At 49.6% G+C, this 18,742-nt stretch overlaps 1 protein-coding gene across 8 annotated transcripts in view; it reads left to right on the plus strand.

The window, feature by feature from the left end:
* The window catches only part of COL22A1 (collagen type XXII alpha 1 chain), a 254,177-nt gene that overhangs the window by 180,450 nt on the left and 54,985 nt on the right, over positions 1 to 18,742 (plus strand). For all 8 annotated transcript variants that reach the window (XR_003793573.1, XR_003793575.1, XM_029222987.1 and 5 more), the window contains 4 exons: positions 4,527 to 4,604; positions 12,785 to 12,820; positions 13,736 to 13,789; positions 15,044 to 15,088. Coding sequence is in view for 6 of the 8 variants with exons in the window: in XM_029222987.1 (XP_029078820.1) it covers positions 4,527 to 4,604; positions 12,785 to 12,820; positions 13,736 to 13,789; positions 15,044 to 15,088 (213 nt within the window). In the remaining 2 variants the exon portion in view is untranslated. The remainder of the gene's footprint in view (positions 1 to 4,526; positions 4,605 to 12,784; positions 12,821 to 13,735; positions 13,790 to 15,043; positions 15,089 to 18,742) is intronic.

Raw genomic sequence — 18,742 nt, forward strand, 5'->3', positions numbered from 1 at the left:
GAGGTAGCAGGGAGCGTTCAGCAGTGTGCCTTGCCCAGGCACTGTCCGTGGTTCCTGGTGCTGACTGAAAACCCCTGGGGATTTCAGGGTGGGTGCTATAGTGTATAAGGGTTTTCCTGGGCACCTCCTCAGCCCTTCCTAATTGCTTACAACTGCAGGAAGACTCTTAAAGATGCCTTTCCTTCTCTTGGGTGGACTTATTTCTAGCAAAATGAACAGACTTTGCCTTCATACAGAACTGGGTTAGGATCCCAGCTTAGCTACTTGCAAGATAGATGACTTAAGGGCAAGTGGCTTATTCTTTCAGACTCTCTTCCTTTTCTGTATAAAGGAGTAAAGCATAGTTAACCCCCAAAGGGCTCCTGTGGATAAGTGATCTCACAGCACATAAATGTTCAGTAAATGTCATTCTCCTTCCATGACTTCACACATCTCTTCCCTGAACAGTGTTGAACTGGCCCAGAATGTTTTGCAGCCGAAACAGATACTCCAGTCAGTATTACAGATTACAGCTCACACGCCCCTTTTTTCCCAATCAGGAGCCTTCTTGCTTTTGCTGACCAGGCTTTAAGGTCTTTTGCCCTTTTCTCGAAGCCACTTTCTCAAAGTTTCAGTCCATTAAGCTGTGATGTGTAGTTGCTTGGGGTAAATGTTGGCATCACAAAGGGGCATAAACATACCAGGGCCAGGCCTGGCTACCCTGCAGCAGAGATCAATCAGTGTGACTCAGTTTCTGGGCTGGGCTGGGAGAGGTCTTTCATCATGTTCCCTCCTGGGTAAAAAGTTGATTTTGGTCAAAAGCAAAATTTAGTACCTGACAAAATGTGAGTGATGAGAGGTTCATTCATTCGGGCGTTCAGGAATTGGCTATTAAAGGGCTATTCCAGGCCCTACACTGGACATTGTGGATGCGAAAGCGTGTAGAGATTGTACCCAACATAGGGTCTGACTCATTTTTGGTACTTTACAAATATTTGTTGGATTAATGGTTAAAGGAATGAATGGATAGTTTTCTTCTTCTTTTAAGACACACAGAAGTCAGAGGGTCAGACAGACAAAATGGGAGGGCAGTGTGTTAAGATTAATGAGGATATATTCGAATACCTTCCGGAAGGCAGAGAGGAGGGCAGGCGGAGGTGGGTTTATGGAGATGGAATGATTGGGCTGAGTCTTAATTGGTGGGGAAGTGTTTGGAAGCATAGAACCTGGATCAGACAACATCCCCACGAGGGGAACAGCTGGTGCAAGAAGCAGGGGTGTGAACAGACCGCATGGAAAAATTCAGATTCCACCGTTGGTGTGATTTAGCTTTCAGTGGTTAGGGTTTTGTGCTGCGCATGAAATAGAGCCTTGGGAAGAAGGGGTAAGCCACGATAAGACAGAAAGTAATAGGAAGAAGTTTACATTAACCACTGTGAAGAGGGACGGGTGCAAAAAAGCATGGATATTTCTGACATTTTTGCGTGCTTAGTTTATTTTCTGTCTTCTGATTCGGCTGATAAAATATAATTATAAAATACTTCATGTTATATGGTTTCTTACCTTGTAAATGACTCTACGGAAGATACATGGGAATTTGGTAGAATGTTCTTTTTTTCCCTAATTGATGAGGGTCTTAAGGTGCCAGAGAGGTTATGGCATTTATGCAAAGTCACAGGACCAGATTGACATTGTTCTGTTAGGAACGGAGCTCGGGTGCACTTGCCTGATTCGCGGCAAAGCCTCTCTACAGACACCGGGTTGTGGTGAAGGAAAGTAGTGTTTGTTGCCGGGCCAAGCAAAGAGGATGGACGGCTAGTGAGACCTGAACCCCTGATGGCTTTCAGACAAGGGTTTAAAAGCAACAGGAAGGTGAGGGTCGTAGGGTGTGTGATCAGCTCGCGGACATTTCTCTCATTGACTGGTGGTGAGGTGACAGGGTGATGTTTGGGGATCTCAGTCATCAGCCTTCTGGTTCCAGCCAGTCTGGGGTCTACATGCTTGTGGTCAGCATCCTCTAGTGGGTGGGCGTCTTTATTTCTGCAGAACAGCTCGAAGGTACGTGTCAGATGGTTACGTATATCCCTTGAGGAGGAACTAGGAGTCCTGAGGCTGTTTTATTGCTCAGCTGTTGTACGGGTTACCATAACTTTTCTCGCTTAACCGCTGTTCCTTTGTGTCTGCTTCCCCTCTCTTCCCTAATTGGTAACTGCTTGAGTCTGCTCTTTGGAACTCGGTGAAGGCCAAAGAAGTGAGGACACGACCTGGAGGGGGTTGTACCGGGGAAGGTACAGGGTCCTGTTCAGTTTCAGTCCCGCCTTTTCTTTGATACTCTTCATTCCTGAGAGAAACAGGGGCAGGGCAAGAACGGGAATAAAGTTTGGGATAGAGAGAGGTTAGCCATCAACTCACGGGGGAACTGGATTTTAGGGGAGCTCGGTTTCAGTCCTAAGACTGGACTTGTCATCACCTGACGGCCAGTTTGACGTCTTCTGCCTCATCCTCTCGCTGCTACAATGTGCTGGTGAGGGACGCGGCACTGATCATGTTCATTCTTAGTTCATTACCCTTTGCCCACATTTGCCTTATTTCTTGACTTCCTACCTTCCCCAGGCACACAAATCAGATCTCCTGGCAGTCCCAGGCACCTTGTACTTCCCAGAATCAGCCATATCATATTATTCTAAAGAAACAGAAGGCACCATCTGGGGCTCTGAAGAGGATTTCTTGGGGACTGTTTACAGAAGCGAGGGTGGGACAGAGGGATGCCGCAGCTCTCAGGACACGTCACCACCGTCCACCTGGAGGGAGGAGGGAAAGAGACAGTGTTACCAGAGTTTAGTGAGAGGTTTGGATTGTGGTTCATCTCTTTTGTGAGAACTTCACAAGCCCTGTTTCGCTTTCTCTTCTGAATTTAACACGGAGTATTGAAAATGGGCTCATGGTCGAGTCATCTTTGGTCTTGGAGTCTGGACTGCGGTTTGCAATGAATAAACAACCAACATTAGTTGAACGAGTATATAACTTATATACTCCTCCAAGGAACAGTCATACTGCAAGAAAAACAAATCATCTTGAAGCGTGACTTTTCTTAAAGGTCCAAAATGTAAAGTTTTCAAATTGAGATGGTGGTTACAGGATAAGCTGGTGATTAATAGGGTTTTCCCTTAATGCTTAAACACATAAACCTTAATAAAGCAGTGTTGCCTAGCAACGCCAGGTTCTACCTGAAATAAACGTGCTGCACATTATCTCATCGGCTCTTCATAATGACCTCCTAAGGCCGTTTCCATCTGTCATACGAGTTAACTCATCCTGGAGATGTTAAGTGCTTTCACCGGGGTCATCCCCCATTTCAGTATCAGGCTTGGCTGCCGTCTGCTGACCTAACAGAGGTGCACAGTTTCTTACACAAAATCCTGGGGGCCCTGTGTGCTTCGGATTGAATTTATTTTGGAATTTAGAAAGGTAATAATTTGCAAGCAACATACATTGCATTTACCGTGGTGTGGGGGGCAGCTTTCCTCATCAGACTCGTTAATATTGATGTAACAGGAACGTGTAAGTATCCACGCAAAACGAGGTGTGTAAAGACTGTAAATAGCCTGTGTCAGTGCAAGCCGGCTTTGGCTGCCATCTCAGTTAGGATAAGCTCTTGTTCTCAGAGGGGGAGCATTTTGAAATTGTGCAGAAGAAGGCATGACTGTCTCAGCATCCTTCTACAGCAAGTGGCAAAGCAGAACTTCTTCCCTTTTCTTCTTTCCTTCCCCTCTACTCTTCCGATCGTCGTCCAGAATGACAGGCACCTGAGAACAGCCGCAGCCCCGACGGCCTATGTGCACTGGCTGCTGTGCCGGGCGCCCTGTAGGCATGATCCCCTAACAGGCACGGCGTCTGCGGGCCTGGCAGCTCCTGCTACTACCTGCCCTTCGTAAATGAAGGACTAGAGCTCAGGAAACGTGTCGTTCTCTTAAGCCAGCAGTGACTGAGCGCTGAAGGCAGAACTTAAACGTGCACTATATTAACCGCCATGCACGAGGCAAAGGTTACATCTCAGTCGTTCTCCCCGCTCCCACCCCCTGGAAAAGTGACCCACAAAATGTAGGTACTTGGCAAATTATTGGTGAAATGATGGATTAATGTATTGGTGATGTGGGCATTAAGCTGAAATGTGGGTACATGGTCATGGGTCCAGGATGGGGGCAAGGTGAAGCCTGGAGAAAGCACCGTAAAACTTGGAATTGTGGTCACGTTGGGGGGGGGGGTGTCACATTGTTATAATCACATCTGGAGCCATGGTCAGGGTTGGGGCATGGTCAGCCCTGAAAGGTGCATGGTCGCCGCGGTCAGTGGCTGTGGTCCACGGGTGTTGGACTGGGTGGGATGATGGCAGCTTGGATGAACTTCAGGGGGCACTCGGAATCCGGGTTGGGGCAGAAGTGCTGGCTGGAGAGTGTGATCGGACAGTGGGAGGGGCATAATTCCCCTGCACCCTGGCTCTCTCTTGCCCAGAGCTGACCTCTTCACCTTGTGTTTTCTCTTTGCAGGGGGACCGTGGTGCACCTGGGATCCCCGGCTCTCCTGGCAACCACGGAGACCCGGGCATTGGGGTCACTGGCCCTCCTGTGAGTCCTTACCCACCCAGCACACCCTTGCTCCCTGGCACACAGCCAGCCCCTGCTGGCTCCCAGGGGACCTGCTGCTCAGGCCCTGCAGCAGGGACACGCCTTTCCCGGCTAATCTGGTAGTGGGTCGTTGATGCCTGGGCCGGCCAGGCTGTAGGTCTGTCCACCGTGACTGACACTGTTTCTAAAACTTGGTGTATTTCTTATAGGAATAAGGCTTTTCTGGGGAGACCAAGACTTGTCTCATTCAAAGAGGAGTGAGAGAACAAAACTCACTAAAAAATAAAAAGGAAAAAACAGTGCTCACTGGCCAGACTTTGCAAAAGCTGAGGTATAGCCAGTGAACGTGAATTGGTTGGGAAAGGGGTGTGATGTGGAAGAAACAGCATGCTTTCATGTATTTCAGGCAAAAATGAGTTCATTACCCCTCTTCCTCCAATTAACGTACAGGTGAGAACGTAAGTGGAATCAAGAAGGTTTTTATCTCCAAAATAAAATCTAGGAAGTGGTCTTTGGATTGGTGGTTTTGATGAATAATTCACATCAGTCTCCTGGGTGTGAGCTGGCAGGCTCCCTGGAGGTGGTAACTTTAAGAACCGTAAAACCTTTGAGCTGTGAGAGGTCATGAGCATCCATGACCCCCAGGCCCCATCCAAGTTGAGGATTGCTGTGAGCGTCTTCAGCCAGCATACCCCGAAGACCTCCAGGAATAGGAGACACTTCTTTCAAAGCTGGTACATCTGGGTTTGATATTTGGACAGTTATTTCTGTAGAGAATAGACATTTTTTAGGAATTTCTTTCCAGAGAGTGTAGGATTATGCTTGTCTGTATCTTCTACCGCTGCTTCTAATTCTTCCCTTTGTACCACAAAGAGCCCACCTCCCCCCCCTCCATCCCCACCCCTTTTACTGAATGATGACTTTCAGAACTTAAGACCAGTTTTCAATCCTGGGGTTTTGTCCTCTGTTTACTCCCTCCTTTGCTAAGGACACAGTACCTTATTCATGCGCCTTAACCTTGCATTTGCTGGTTTTCTGGCAGCCACGTTGTCTTAGTCTGTTTGGGCTGCTGTAACAAAAACTCCTTAGACTGGGGGCTTAAACACAACAGAAATTTACTTTCCACAGTACTAGAGGCTAAGAAGTCCGAGATCAAGGTGCTGGCGGATCCAGTGTCTGGTGAGGGCCCGCTTTCTGGTTCATAGATGGCTGTTTTTTGTATGTCCTCATGTGGTGGGTGGAAAGCATCAGGGGGTTTTCTGAAGTTTCTTTAGAAAGACTAATTCCATTCATAAGGGCTTCACCCTCGTGCCCTAATCACCCCAAACCCCTATTTCCAAATACCATCGCACTGGGGGTTAAGGTTTCTATGTATGAATTTTGGGGAGACGCGAACATTCAGTCTGTAGCACTTGTCTTACTGTTATTTAAAGGAAGCTCCAATACCCAATGGTTTACAGATACTGTTGCTAAGCCTCTTAATATCCAAACTGCGCATGTATCAGTGTTGATATTGTTGGGATCATTATTATCTTAACCCAGAAGCACAGTCTAACTTCACCCCTGTTCAATGTAATCTGAATATAAACTGGAGCAGTACATGACCCGGTCTCTGCTTGGTTTTGCATTCAAGAAATAAAGTGATCCCATTCATTCCTCACCTGTCTCTCAAAGAATTTGAGAGGAAATCCAGTGTATCACCCACAGTGCCACTTGTTAAATTAAAACCCCCTTTTCTCCCCCTGGTGGTGCTCTTACACCCCAGGGCTGGTCTTGGGCCTCTCACTTTGTCCCTGAAATTCCCCGGGGCTCTCTCTTCTCTGACCACCCCCCTACCAAGTGCGCCTCGTACCAGAAATGACCACGTCACTTCCACTCCAGCCCCCAGCAACGGGGCGACCTTCAAGGTGGTAGGAAGACCAGTGGCCTTGTGTCTTCCTAAAGGTCCCCGGAAACCAGGGAGAAGGCAGGTGGTATCCTCTTGGAAATGTCCAGTTTTAGTCTGTTTTTCTTAGAAGAGATTCTCCGCTAAAATTTCTGATGAACAAAACCCTCTATTACATCCGTTTTATCTTTTGTCTTTGGCTGTTTTTCTTCATCTGCTGGTAGCCAGGAGGAACAACGTGGCAGAGGGTGTACTGAAGAGACAGCGCTCAGGCTTCCTTCCTTCTGAAATCCCGCTTTTCACGGGGCCTGCTCTGTTAGAATTAGGATTCTGAATCATGCAGGAATTAGCCCCTTAGGAGAGAAACGGACTGAAAGAGGAACCGCAGGGCTGTAAGCTGGGTGGTCCCTCTGTCATTTCACGGGTCTTTCCATGCCCCGTCCGCTCCCCAGGATCCATCATATCAAGCCCTTAATCAGAAAGCCAGACAGCAGAGGCAGGCACTCCTCGCCCCACCTCCCGCTTCAGAGCCATGAAATCGCCCGGGAAATACGTTACTACCCCAGTGATTCCACCTGAAAAGTAATTGGCTGCTTCCAGCCAAGAGGCCGAAAATCAACTATTCAGTGTCCTCCCTCCACTTCGACTTATTAAAAGCCTCCGTGGTGGGGGCAGCGTTACTGAATTTTCATGAATTCTGTCTCTGGCTGACGCTCCTTTCTAATGGCCTGGCTGTCGGTAATGAGGGCTCAGGGGTGTGTTGAGAGCGGGTGTGCGGAGAAGGTGGAGAAGGGGTGCCGACAGGCTGTGAGTTCGTCCCTCACACGCCTGTGCTTTACAGGAGCCCTGCCACTGGCTGAGTGGTCCATATGTGGTCCTATGCTGAGTCCAGAAGCGTCCACATCCTCAACCCTTCAGTCCCCTGAAAGTTGGTTTATCCCTTGGTGAAGGCTGGGCTTCTGCAGAAGCATCTCCTGAGAACAGGATTCAAGGGCAAGGAGTTTATTTGGGAAGTTGTCTCAGAAATCAGCCCTTAGGGAGTGGCAGCCTCCACTGACAAGCGCTTGGAGACTGGGGTACGGCTGCAGAGCTGTTCTTCGAAAAGGGCGGCAGAGCCGAGGTGTTTGCATACCGACTCCCGTTGGGCATTGGTGGAAGGCTGCTCCCGGGGAGCTGCCCTGCACTCGGGGCGAGCATCCCCTTACGGCTACAGACGCCCCCGGGGCAGGCACCTTCAGCGAGGAGCTGCCAGGTGGGTGCGTGCCCAGGGGATTTGGAGAGAGGTCCTGAAGGTGCCTGCTTCGTCAGTGTTTTCCAGGTAAACAGTCTGAGGCTCAGAAGGTGAGGTGACTTGGCCAGTGTCACGCAGCTGGGCCAGGGCCAGGGTGCAGATCACTGCCACATCCTCCAAAGCCAGTTCTCTTCCTCTGCTTCAGCTCTCCTGTGGCTTTGGCAGGATGGGCAGGGTTGTTCGCTTCCATTGCGTGCTCACGTGAAGGCTGGATTCTTCTCGTCCTTCCTTCCGTGACGCTGAGCCCCAAGGCCTTCGGCGTCCAGGAGCAGCGCTGACCCCTGGAAGGAGCCCGGGACTTTCTCTGCCGACGCCTGCACATCGTGGGGCGGGGGGTGGATGGGGAGGCAGTTGTTTGGAGTCTTGGCTTCTCCCTTCAAGACATTAACCAAAAAAATCCCTTTGATCCTCAGGTTGCCTCTGATCTTCCTTTTGCAGCGTCTGAGGGCAGATCAAAGTGTTGCTGAAGCTCACTGAGCCTTGGAGCCTGAGGTCTGCAAGGGCGGGATTCCCGCTGGCAGCCCGCACCCCAAGACTCCGTGCTGAGCAGTAGTTTCCTTATGAATCAGGGGTGCTGGGCAGATTACAATGTGGTAGTATTGGTAATAACACTTGGAACCTTGCCTTGGGCCTTCTGAGGTCATAAAAGTCCTTCCCAGACGTCTTTCTCAACCTTTGCTGGCTGAAGTTGCGCCTCCATTCTCTACATCTTCAGTTTTCCCTCTCTGGAGTCACTCGTTCTGACGCCTGTTTGCCCAGGCGCTGAGGGTCACGTACAAAGAAAACTAGTTCAACAGCCCTTAATAGACCAACAGTGTGATCGGGGAAAAGGAAGCATGGAGCTGATTGTGTGCAAAAACATACATCACGTGTCCTAACTGGAAGGTGTCACGTGTCCTAACCCGTAGGTTCTTTTTTTTTCTTCTGCTCCCCCTCTTCTAGGGAGTAATATAATAAGAACAGAAATGAAAGCCGCTAAAAGCTAGAGCAGCTGTAACCGCAGCTCACGTGGCCTGCCTACTGCAGGGTCCGGGGTGAGCAGGGCACCCACACCCATTCTCTCATTTATCTCGTGGACAACTTCTCATCCAATCCTCCCAGCCACACTTCCAGGCAGATCTTGTTCTCCCTTTCATTTTACAAATAAAGGAAACCACTTAAGAGATGTGACACTTGCCTGAAGCCATGGTTAGGATGTGGTAGAACTGGGATTGGATGCCAGCATTTCAGCTCCAAGCGGATGCCCAAGCAGGGCAGTGGTAGAACAGAAGTTCACATTTACATTGTCCTTTCCTGTGCCAGGGTCTTCTCACGTACATTACCACTTCCGAACTATTGACCTGCAAGTCTAGCTGTTGTTTCTGTTCATATGTCGTATCTGCTGGTTTAGTCCAATTCCTTTGGTTCTAAGAACCACAGAGCCACTCCTGTTGTCCTGGAGTTAGGCTGGCCTGTGGCCCCTCGAAACGAGCATGTACAGCCAGCTAGCCCCATCTGCCCGACTGCTACTTGGGGACACCAGGCATTTCTTGAGAGGTACCTCAAAGCCGACACTCAGGACAGGCTCTGCAGGGCTTCATTCCCGGCCACGCGCTCTCGTCTTGCACTGTGCGCAGAGCAAGGTCTTGTGCGCAGAGCAGGGTCCCGTGGGCAGAAGAGGAGGGGTTGGGGAGGATCCCTACCGACAACACACGGCCCCAGACCCCAGGGCTCCCTGTATAACCAGGAGCTGAATATCCCAATCTTGGCTTTTTAGATTAAAGTCTGAGGGAATTCTTCTCTTAATGGGAAAAAAAAAAGGGGGGGGGGTTTAAATAAATTTCTACTCTCACTTCTGGTTGAAAACTCTCCTTTCTGATCTCAAGAAGGCTTTTTGTTGTTCCTTTTCTGATCTCAAGAAGGCTTTTTGTTGTTCCTAATAATAATTCCTAGGCATACTGAGCACTTATACGACGGGCCAGGCTCTGGTGGGAGGCCCTTTACGTGCACTGCCCCCCTCAGTCTTTGTAGTGGTTCTGTGAGCCTGAACTATGATTGTTTCCAGCTTACAGATGAGGAAACTGAGGCTTAGAGAGGTTCAGACAGTGTGCCTGGCTCACTGGGCTGATGAAAGGCAAGCCCAGCACTTAGCCTGGTACCCATGAGCCCTTCAGATAAGAGATGATGGAGAATGGAACGAGCTGTGTTTTCAAATAGATATCTATGGGAGGGAGGGAGAGGGGATCACATTTCAAATTTATATAAATATAAATGGCAATATTTTAATTGATGAGACAAGATTTATTGTTTGGTCTCAGAACTTCCCACCGTCTGGACTTTGCTCATAGAACAGTTTAGCACTGCTCTGTCCCTGTGTTTCCTATACACCCGTACTTGGGCGTCGAGGCTGGAGCAGATTCAGGTTTGATCTTTCTGGCAAGACTGCCATCAGGAGGCGTGTGATGTCCAGTGGTGTCTTTGCTGTGACATTCACACCCTTTGATAGACAAGGTGTAGATCAGTTAGCACATCAGGGCTTGCAAATTGGTGCTATTCTAGTTCAGTCGGTTCTTTTTTATGTGTTAGCTAGGATACTTCTGTATGGAGAGATGTTCCCTCATGTACAATTCGGATACCCAGTGGAACAGCTCACATGGAAGGCAGAATATAAATGCTTTCCCTTTAATCATTTTCAAATAACGACTTGGTTGCCTAGCATCTTGCAAAGATGATCAATGAGGTGTTTTTGTTTTTTATCAATAATTTTGAACCCGTGGCTTTAAACACATTTGACTTGTCTTAATATACTGCAGTTATTCTTCCTTTCGCTGTTCAAATGGTCTTATTTGATGCAAATAGGAGACTGTTCAAGTTGACCCTGCAGTCTTCGGTAGTTTCCTTGCTCTTTGGAATGACAGGATGTTCCAGATTTGTACATACTCCTTACCCAGATCTGGGATCAGTCATTTCTACAAGGAGCTGGAGTTCCTTTTAGTGGAAAAATGGTGTCAAAGGCCAAAATATGCATTTTGGGTAAAGTGACTCTTGAACAAGCCCATCAGAGGGCGTAATCTCGGAAAAGAGTGTCATTATTGTTGAACACGTGTTTAGGCTTCAGATTTAGGAATGACATTGGGAAGTCATGATATAATCCCTCCTCCACAACACACTTTTCTATTTCTTAAAAGTATACTAGCAAGGTAGCGTGGGAATGCCTGTTATGTATGGGCCAGGCACCGGTCTGGTTCTCTACTTAGAGGATCTTCTGTTTCTGATCACACAAGGCAAGGTGATCACCTAGCTCTGTATTTGTGTTGAGGAGTCTGAAGCTCAGAGAAACTAAGTAACATGCTCAAGGTCAAATGACTAATAATTGATAAAGCTCCGATTTGAAATGAAGACCTTTTTGACAACAAAATCCATGCTTCACATGTAGATTTCATATTAAATGATGGGAGAGAGGAATTCGGAGCTTAGTCTAATGAACAAGTCAAATGCCTGAGGTGGATCATGGAGTTTAATTTGGAAACAAAAGGTGCCTCTAAAATCTGACAGCATTCCCCAGGCCAGTAGTAAACTGTCCCTAAGCCCTTTCCTTGAAGAATAAGTGTGCAGTCTGAGTAAGGAACTACTTTGAAAGGAACGAAATTCGGATGTGTATATATTGGTCCATGTGTACCATTGACCTACAGCTTGACAGAGCAGTGAGAGCTAATGAAGGGAGAATGACCTGTGAGTCAGGTAGACCCCAGGTGGGATTCTGAGTCCATTGTCTTACCTGCCCGACTTGCCCTCTTGGCTTAGGCCTCTGGAGATGTCCCCTCCTTCCTTTAGTGCTCAGTTCTGCACTTGAAATGCTTTTACTTTATTTTATCAGGCAGTTCTGGGACACATTTGGTGGGCAGGCTTTTAGGTTACCTGGCCTGTCATACTGCCAGAAACCTATGCCTCTGAGTGACGTCTCTTCTCCCTCTTGGGATATCTCGGAAGTTCTCATGGGCACTGCTGCAGGGATGCACAGGTGCACGGAACCGAGAACAGGCGGTAGGACTCAACCCACCTGGCGAGTGACTCCCGATGTGGCTTGGGCTGGTTCTTTGTCTCTTCTGGGCCTTAGTCTGATCGTCAATGGAAAGGATGATAACACAAGATTTTCCAGTTCTCCTCATACCATAAAATGTCAATTTTAGCAGAGTGCCGTGTGCTATGGTCTGCTGCGTCCTGACCACACCCGGGGCCGTGCTGAGCACTGGCGAGAGCGTGCCGAGCGCCCCCAAGACAGCACGCAGTCCTTTCAGTAGAGAGGACAGATGGAGCCCCGAAGTGATGACAGCACTAGGCCACACGTCTGTGATGGGATGCACCCAGGGGCTGGAGACCACTTCTAACGAGCCTCTTGGGAGAAGCCAGGGAAGGTTTCCGAGGGTGCTGATATCTAAACGGAGAACCAGCGTGTGGCAAGAACATGCGTCCAGGCAGAAAGGCAGGGCAGAGCCTTCTCAGGGCTGAGGGGCAGCTCTGCTCACTGCAGGGACTGAAAGTAGACACTAATGCCTCAAGCAAGGGACGCGTCTTCAGTGCAACATCGGAAGCCAGATTCTAGGCTGGTCACACTCGCAGGATGGGAGGCCCGCGCGTGTGTGTGTGTGTCTGGGGATTCTGGCTCTGGATGTACCCGCCCCCCCAAGGCCTGTGCTGCCCAAGCAGGAAGGGGGCACAGCACGAGGATGCTGGGATGCTGCTTCCACTCCACACCAGAGCTAGAGATGGGCTCAAGTGTCAGACATCCAGTGGGTGCCAGGATGGGGTGGCACTAGTTCAGGGGCAGGTGGGGAAGGTTCCAGGAAGATTCCCACGTGCAACGATAGTGGGTGGTATGAGAGGGTGTGACACTATGTCTTAAAGATGGGGGAAGCCAGCTCCTCCTTTCAGGACAGTTAAAGACCTAGCTTAGAAATAAACACCACAGCATGTTTAAATAAACATTTCACTTCTCGTTAGCTTATTTGTTTGTTTGTTTCTTAGGGCCCCTCTGGACCACCAGGAGAAAAAGGACCTCAGGTACAGTATGATTTAAATAGAGGGCTGGGTTTTGATGGGAGAAATTATGCGATCAAAGCAATTTCAGATTGCAGGGGCCAGAAAATACAATAGTTTAAAAAAATCTTTAATGTTAAACAGTGCGAACTCTCCAAGGTGTAAGCACTGACCTATGGAATGGTGGAGTAAGAGGGAGTGGGGCGTTGCCCAGTGCAGTGAGCACGGTGATGGTGATCGTTGGCCAGACTGACGCTGCCTTTGCTTTCTGCTATCTCTGCTTCCCAGAAGGACAGCCATGGTTAAACAAATTTAATCACATTGCCAGAGGAACTAATTTTGAATCCTGGCTTCACACCCCCGGCCACATAGCCCTGAGCAAGTGAGGGCTCTCTCTTAATCTGTAAGGTGGGTGGAAGACACAGGAAAATTCCTACAGGAAGTGAGATCCATCATGAGAGATGATTTGTGCTGATTCCTGATAGTGTCTAGAAATTTTCAGCAGAGTGGGAATGACTTTCCAATAACAAATAGTGATGGTCACCTGAGCGCTGGGCTCTGAGCTGGGCCTCTTATAGGGCAATCTACCCAGCTGGCCAGCACCCGGGGCTGGTTATCCACACGGCACCCGAGGTGAGCTCAGGCCCGTCTCACTGCAGGAGCTGCCCTGTCCACTCAAGAAAGGGGCCTGCGAAGGGGGCCTGGGCAGTCAGGCTCACGGGGAAGACTTTCCGAGCATCCTTTCTGTGTGTATTTAATGCATCCACCTCCACGAGCGCAGTGAAATGCGTAAGCTCTGAGAAGGCGGCTCTCAGGCACCCACGTTCCACCAAAGAGTCCTCAGAGCACCAGGCCTTCTATACAAGGAGAACCGACCCGAGGAAAGGGGGGCCTTATTTTCCTTAAACTGTGGGTGGGATGTCTTTTCTTTTTCTTCAGGGATCTCGAGGCCCACCTGGATTCCCCGGCCCCCAGGGACCAGCTGGCCAAGACGTAAGTAAAGGCAAAGGGTGCAGGCTCTGTCTCCCGAACCCTTCTCCAGCCTCTCCCGACCTCCCTTGACCAGGATGCCCCCATGGGAGCTGGTCATCTTCACTAGTCTCCCCTCCCCCATGAACATTTTTTATGTTTTGCTCCTCTATTCCCTGTGCCCTGTAAGCTTGCATTGTCTAGTTTCACTTCTTTGGCTTTTGTGTGATGCTTTCAGAAACTTGTAAGCTCCGGTTACCCCACGCAGTGCCTCCTGTTGTTTTGTCAATTTTCTTTTGTACCTAGCTGGTCAGTTCTGCTCAGATCAGGAATCATCTTCTCCATGGACCTGTTCCTAACTCATCCGTGTAATGGCTTTCTCCCTTCAAGGGAATTCTGCAGACTTACCTAATACTCTTTGAGGCTGTATCTCTTCCCACTTTGTGACAGTGATAATCGTCTCTTATCTCTGTGATCTGACTTTCGTTCAGATAGATCTGAGCTCCAAGAAGGTAGGAACCATGTGTCTTATGCATCTCTAGGTGCTTGACGCCTAACAGGGTGACACGTAGATGTTACTCGATACAGACTTACTGACCAGATGGATAAAAGACAACCATGAGTTCTTGGAGCGGAGGTCTGGCACCATTAACCAGTAGTGCTAGACTTGTTGCTTAGACTCGCATCTTTCCATGTCTATAGCTTTGGTTCACTATAAGCAGGAACAATAAATCACCCTCCCCTTCCCTTCCTTGGGTTCTGTTTCAGAGAAGAAAGTTACCCTCTCATTCCTGTCTCCAAATCCTTGAATTTATTGTATCTGCTCCATTCTCAGTATTACACCCTTAGAGTCAGTTCCGTAGAAGAGCCTTCTTTTTCAAAGCTGGTCCTTCCTCCTGTGTTTGGAAAATGATGGCAGAAACTTAAGATAGGGGTGTGTGTACGTGTGTGTATGTGTGTGTGTACACAAACATGCACACACAGGTACACACTTTGCATGCACGAGTGGTTTTCGGTTCCATGTTTTGGAAAGGAGTTATAGGAGGGGTAGTTTACTGTTTTGAACATTCGGCACAGTTGAGTATTTCCTGAGAAGCTTCGGGTATTCAGCTGAGATTGGAAACCTTGAATTTTTATTGGTGCCAGTCTTCACGGTTGGGTGATTTTTTTTTCTACTGAGTTACACCCGGCAGATTATAGAGGTTGGGGGAGAGGGTGTGCAGGGTGGGTCAGGATTATGTGCTTAGCAGAACTAATGTCCTTTCTCTCTTCTCTTAGGGTGTACCTGGAAATCCAGGAGAAAGAGGGCCTCCTGGCAAACCGGTATGTATGTCATCTACCTGTTCTGGACGAGTCTTGATCATCAGTCAGGGGTTCGGGCAGAATAAAATGCAGCTCGTATAGTGCAAGAGACTTTAAGAAGGGGCTTTTGACAGAGCTGTGAGCAGAGGGAACTAAGCAGAGATGCTGTGCCACCCAGAGATAAAGCACAGAGGGAAGCCAGTACCACCTTGTGCTTCTCTCCAGAGCCAAGAGAAAGCGAGGCTGGTGGGGAAGATGGGGGCTGTCATTGTGGGTTCAAAGCCACTGCCAGGAAGCCTGGCCAGAGGCAAGGAGGGAGCAGTGCCTCCGCCCCCCACTCCAGTTTCCTAACGTGCCTCTTATTGGTCCAGCTCACCCGAGAGCCAGCAGGCAGGTGAGTCCCCCGACACATCCCCAGGGTGCAGCCTCCCGGGCCTGGAGCAGGACAGAGAAGGATGAATGGTGATTTGGGGGAGAGCAAATGGACAAGAGCCGCATTCACGGCAAGTTCCTCACTGGCCCGTGTCCTGCCCTTTTGTTCAGTAATGTCAGTACCTCCCGGCTTCCCCCTTTTTAGAGTAGAAGAAACTTTCTTTCCTCTCTCACAGCGAGAGCAGGTTGAGTGGAAATGGACAGTCCTGAGTGTCTGGTCCTGGGCTATATATCCATCCGCACTTTAGCCCAAGGTTCCTGCAGGCGTCCTTCGTGTGCAGTATATTCACCTTCTGGGGAACCGCCTCCCAATTAAGTTACCAATGCCAGAGAAGCCCCAAAGGCTTAGCCAGTTAACCAGGCCACGAGTGGGCCCTCCAGGGAAGGAACAGTGAGGATGAGCAGGTCTGGGTGAGTGGGGCGACAGCTATGAAGACACAGGAGAAATGAGTCCATCAGAAGATACTACCCAAGATGGAGGAACCAGTGGCAGCTGCAACTGGGGAATCTCAGGCCTCAGGGCTGGTGTCAGACTCCAGTAAGCTCCCCTGGGCAGGAGCTTCCCCTCAGGATGGGTCGGAGAGGCCATCTTTCTCCTCTGTGAGCCTGACCTGCTACAAGTTTCAGGCAAGGACCCAAGCCCTGGAGGCCCCTGAGGGCTTGAACATCTGTTCCTGACTTACCCGGGCTGCTGGGCACAGCAGAGATCTGGAGGGGCACCTGGTCTGCCTAGAAGCGTCCAGGAACTTTTCACTGAAGCCCTGCCAGTGGGATGAGTGAAAAGTCTTGCTGGAGGATAGAGGGAGTCAGATCTATAGCAGCCACCCCAGTACCCAAGTGCAAGTCCCAGGTGAAGTGGGTGAAAGAGTAAGGTTCAGGCCAAAGACTGAAGGGGGTTCAGATGACCCCTCCCAAATCCAGACCTTGACACCTCTGCAGAGAAAATTACATCAGCAGACTCCAGCTGACAAGGTGGACTAACTGTGATGTCCGCGGCTGGTCAGCGGCAGAGCAGAGAGACGGAGAGAGGATGGGTCTCTCTTTGACTACCTTTAAATTCACTGAACACGCTGCCCCCAGGTGGTCCCAAGTACCACTGGGTAGCTGTCGGTCTCTGTGATCTCACTGATCAGATGAGTCATGTTTTCAAGGGTCTCCGATACTCCCCTCTGGTTCAGTGATTCACCAGAAGCACTCCCAGAACTCAGGAAAGCTGTTAAGCTCACGATGGTTGATGGTTTATTACAGATTAAGAGCAGCACAGGGAGGAGACGCACAGTGCAGAGGCCCTGAGAGACGAGGCTCAGCGTTCCGGGTGTCCCCTCCCAGCACTCAGTTTTCCCAGCAGTTGTGTTTAATCAGAGGGCACGTGGATGACCATGCGTGCTCTGAAATGCAGCCGGTGTTGCCACTGAGGGACGCTCAGGCAGACCTTGGTGTCCAGGTCTCGTAGGTGTGGTACCTCCCTGGCTGGGCTGGGTTATTCCACCATCTCCAGCCCTCCCACGTGGTCCAAGGACCCCGCCATAGATCACGGTGTTAGCATAAATTATCTGCTTGGCCCAAGACCCTAGGTAAACAAAGGCACTCTTATCAGGTAGGGCATTCCAAGGACTTAGACGTTATCTCCCAGGAGCCAGCCAGGGCTGGACCTTCGGAATGTGCAGGTTTTGGACAACCCAGGCCTGCTGAGCTAAGCCCTTCCTACAGTCATCATCCCTCAGGGGGTGGAGAGTGGGGCCTACAGTGTTTCTCCAGGGCTGCACTGTCCTGGGAATCCCTCTGTCTAGGCTTGGGTTCTCTGGAAGCAGAGCCTCTGCTTGTGCCAACTGATTGAGGTGAAACCTGCCAGGATTGAAGAAAGCAGGGCGTGGTGGGGTTGTGGGCTCAGCTGGAATCTAGGCTCATTCTGAGCCTACGGGGAGCAAGCAGCCCCGTGGAGCTGGCCCATCTCGAGTGGAGAGGCCGGCCGCTCTCACCTCCATGTCAGCTCATTATTGACTGTGTAACGTCTCTGTGTGACCTTCCAGCCAGCGTCCCGGCAGCTGGTGGTTGGGCACACCAGGAGGGAAGGAGGGTCTAAGCAGGGCACAGACTATGTCTCCTATACCCCAGCACTTCCCACTCCTGTTCTCTTATCCCATCAACAACCAATTCCTCCAGAGCAAACATGGCAATCTCTGATGCGTCCTGTGTCCACCTTCAGGAGGCCACCACCCCACAACGGTCTTGCTCCTGTGTATTCAGACCTATCTTGTGAGACCCACAGAAATGGACCACAACAGGACATTAACTGAGTTATCCCCAAGGCCACGCTGTACCTAGACAGAAAACTCACTCCTTGTTCTCCTTTTCTAACTGATGCCCAGCCATGCTGTCTAATAGAGCTCATTCTAACTCTGCAAGGGGCTCAAATGACAGCAGAAAAATATTCCAAAGAATACAAGGCCAGCAGTGTGAAAATGTGCCAATTTGAACAATAGGAATCTTAGGTTATTAACTTCCCAGGGGAAAATAATAAGGCATCAAAAGAAAACCCCTCTCCCCCTTTTAAAGCTTTAATTAATGTGGCACAAGTTGGCCTTCCTCCTGAGGGTCGGTCTCGGGTAACTAAGGACGTTCTTGGCTTTGTTCAGCAGATGCAACCCACGTGAGCTCTCCCTGCGGGCTAGTAGTGCCTTCAGAACCTCCAAAGCTGAGTCAGTCCTACCCCAATCTCTCTTGGGTGTCCTCTTGAAATAGACCAGAGCGTTGATAGAATACTTGAGCATTTCAACTCAGAAAACACAGGCATACGCCTAGCCACTGCCAAGATGATCCTATGCAAACGTATAAGATGCTACTGTCACATGGCTTTCTGTAGCCACAGGATGTGGCAGAAACCCCATGGGGCCAGGGAGAGGGGGGTAGCCAGGGAAATTGTCTCGTTAAGAGGCTAGACTAGAGTCATAATTCATAAACCCAATGTCAAACTTAATCAGAAGGAATCAGCCACCACAAGTCCGATTGTGGCCACAGAGGAAAATCTGGAAAATCTAGAGGAAACCCTGCCGCCTTCCCTCTGGAGAGTGGATTCTCCGGTACTCCATTTCCACTGCAAAATCGAGAAGTTTGCAAAGTCGCACACCAGTCTCCCAGTTCTTTCCTAAGAACCCCTTCCTCACTTTAGTGTCTGCCTTTGAGTTTCCGTTTCCTCCCCAGCTTCATGTCCCTTGAACCCCAGTGTGAACCCAGCCTCTGCTC

This window comes from Monodon monoceros, unplaced genomic scaffold, assembly GCF_005190385.1.
Source record: "Monodon monoceros isolate NGI ecotype Baffin Bay Population unplaced genomic scaffold, NGI_Narwhal_1 Super_Scaffold_14, whole genome shotgun sequence".
Classification (NCBI taxonomy): Eukaryota; Metazoa; Chordata; class Mammalia; order Artiodactyla; family Monodontidae; genus Monodon; species Monodon monoceros.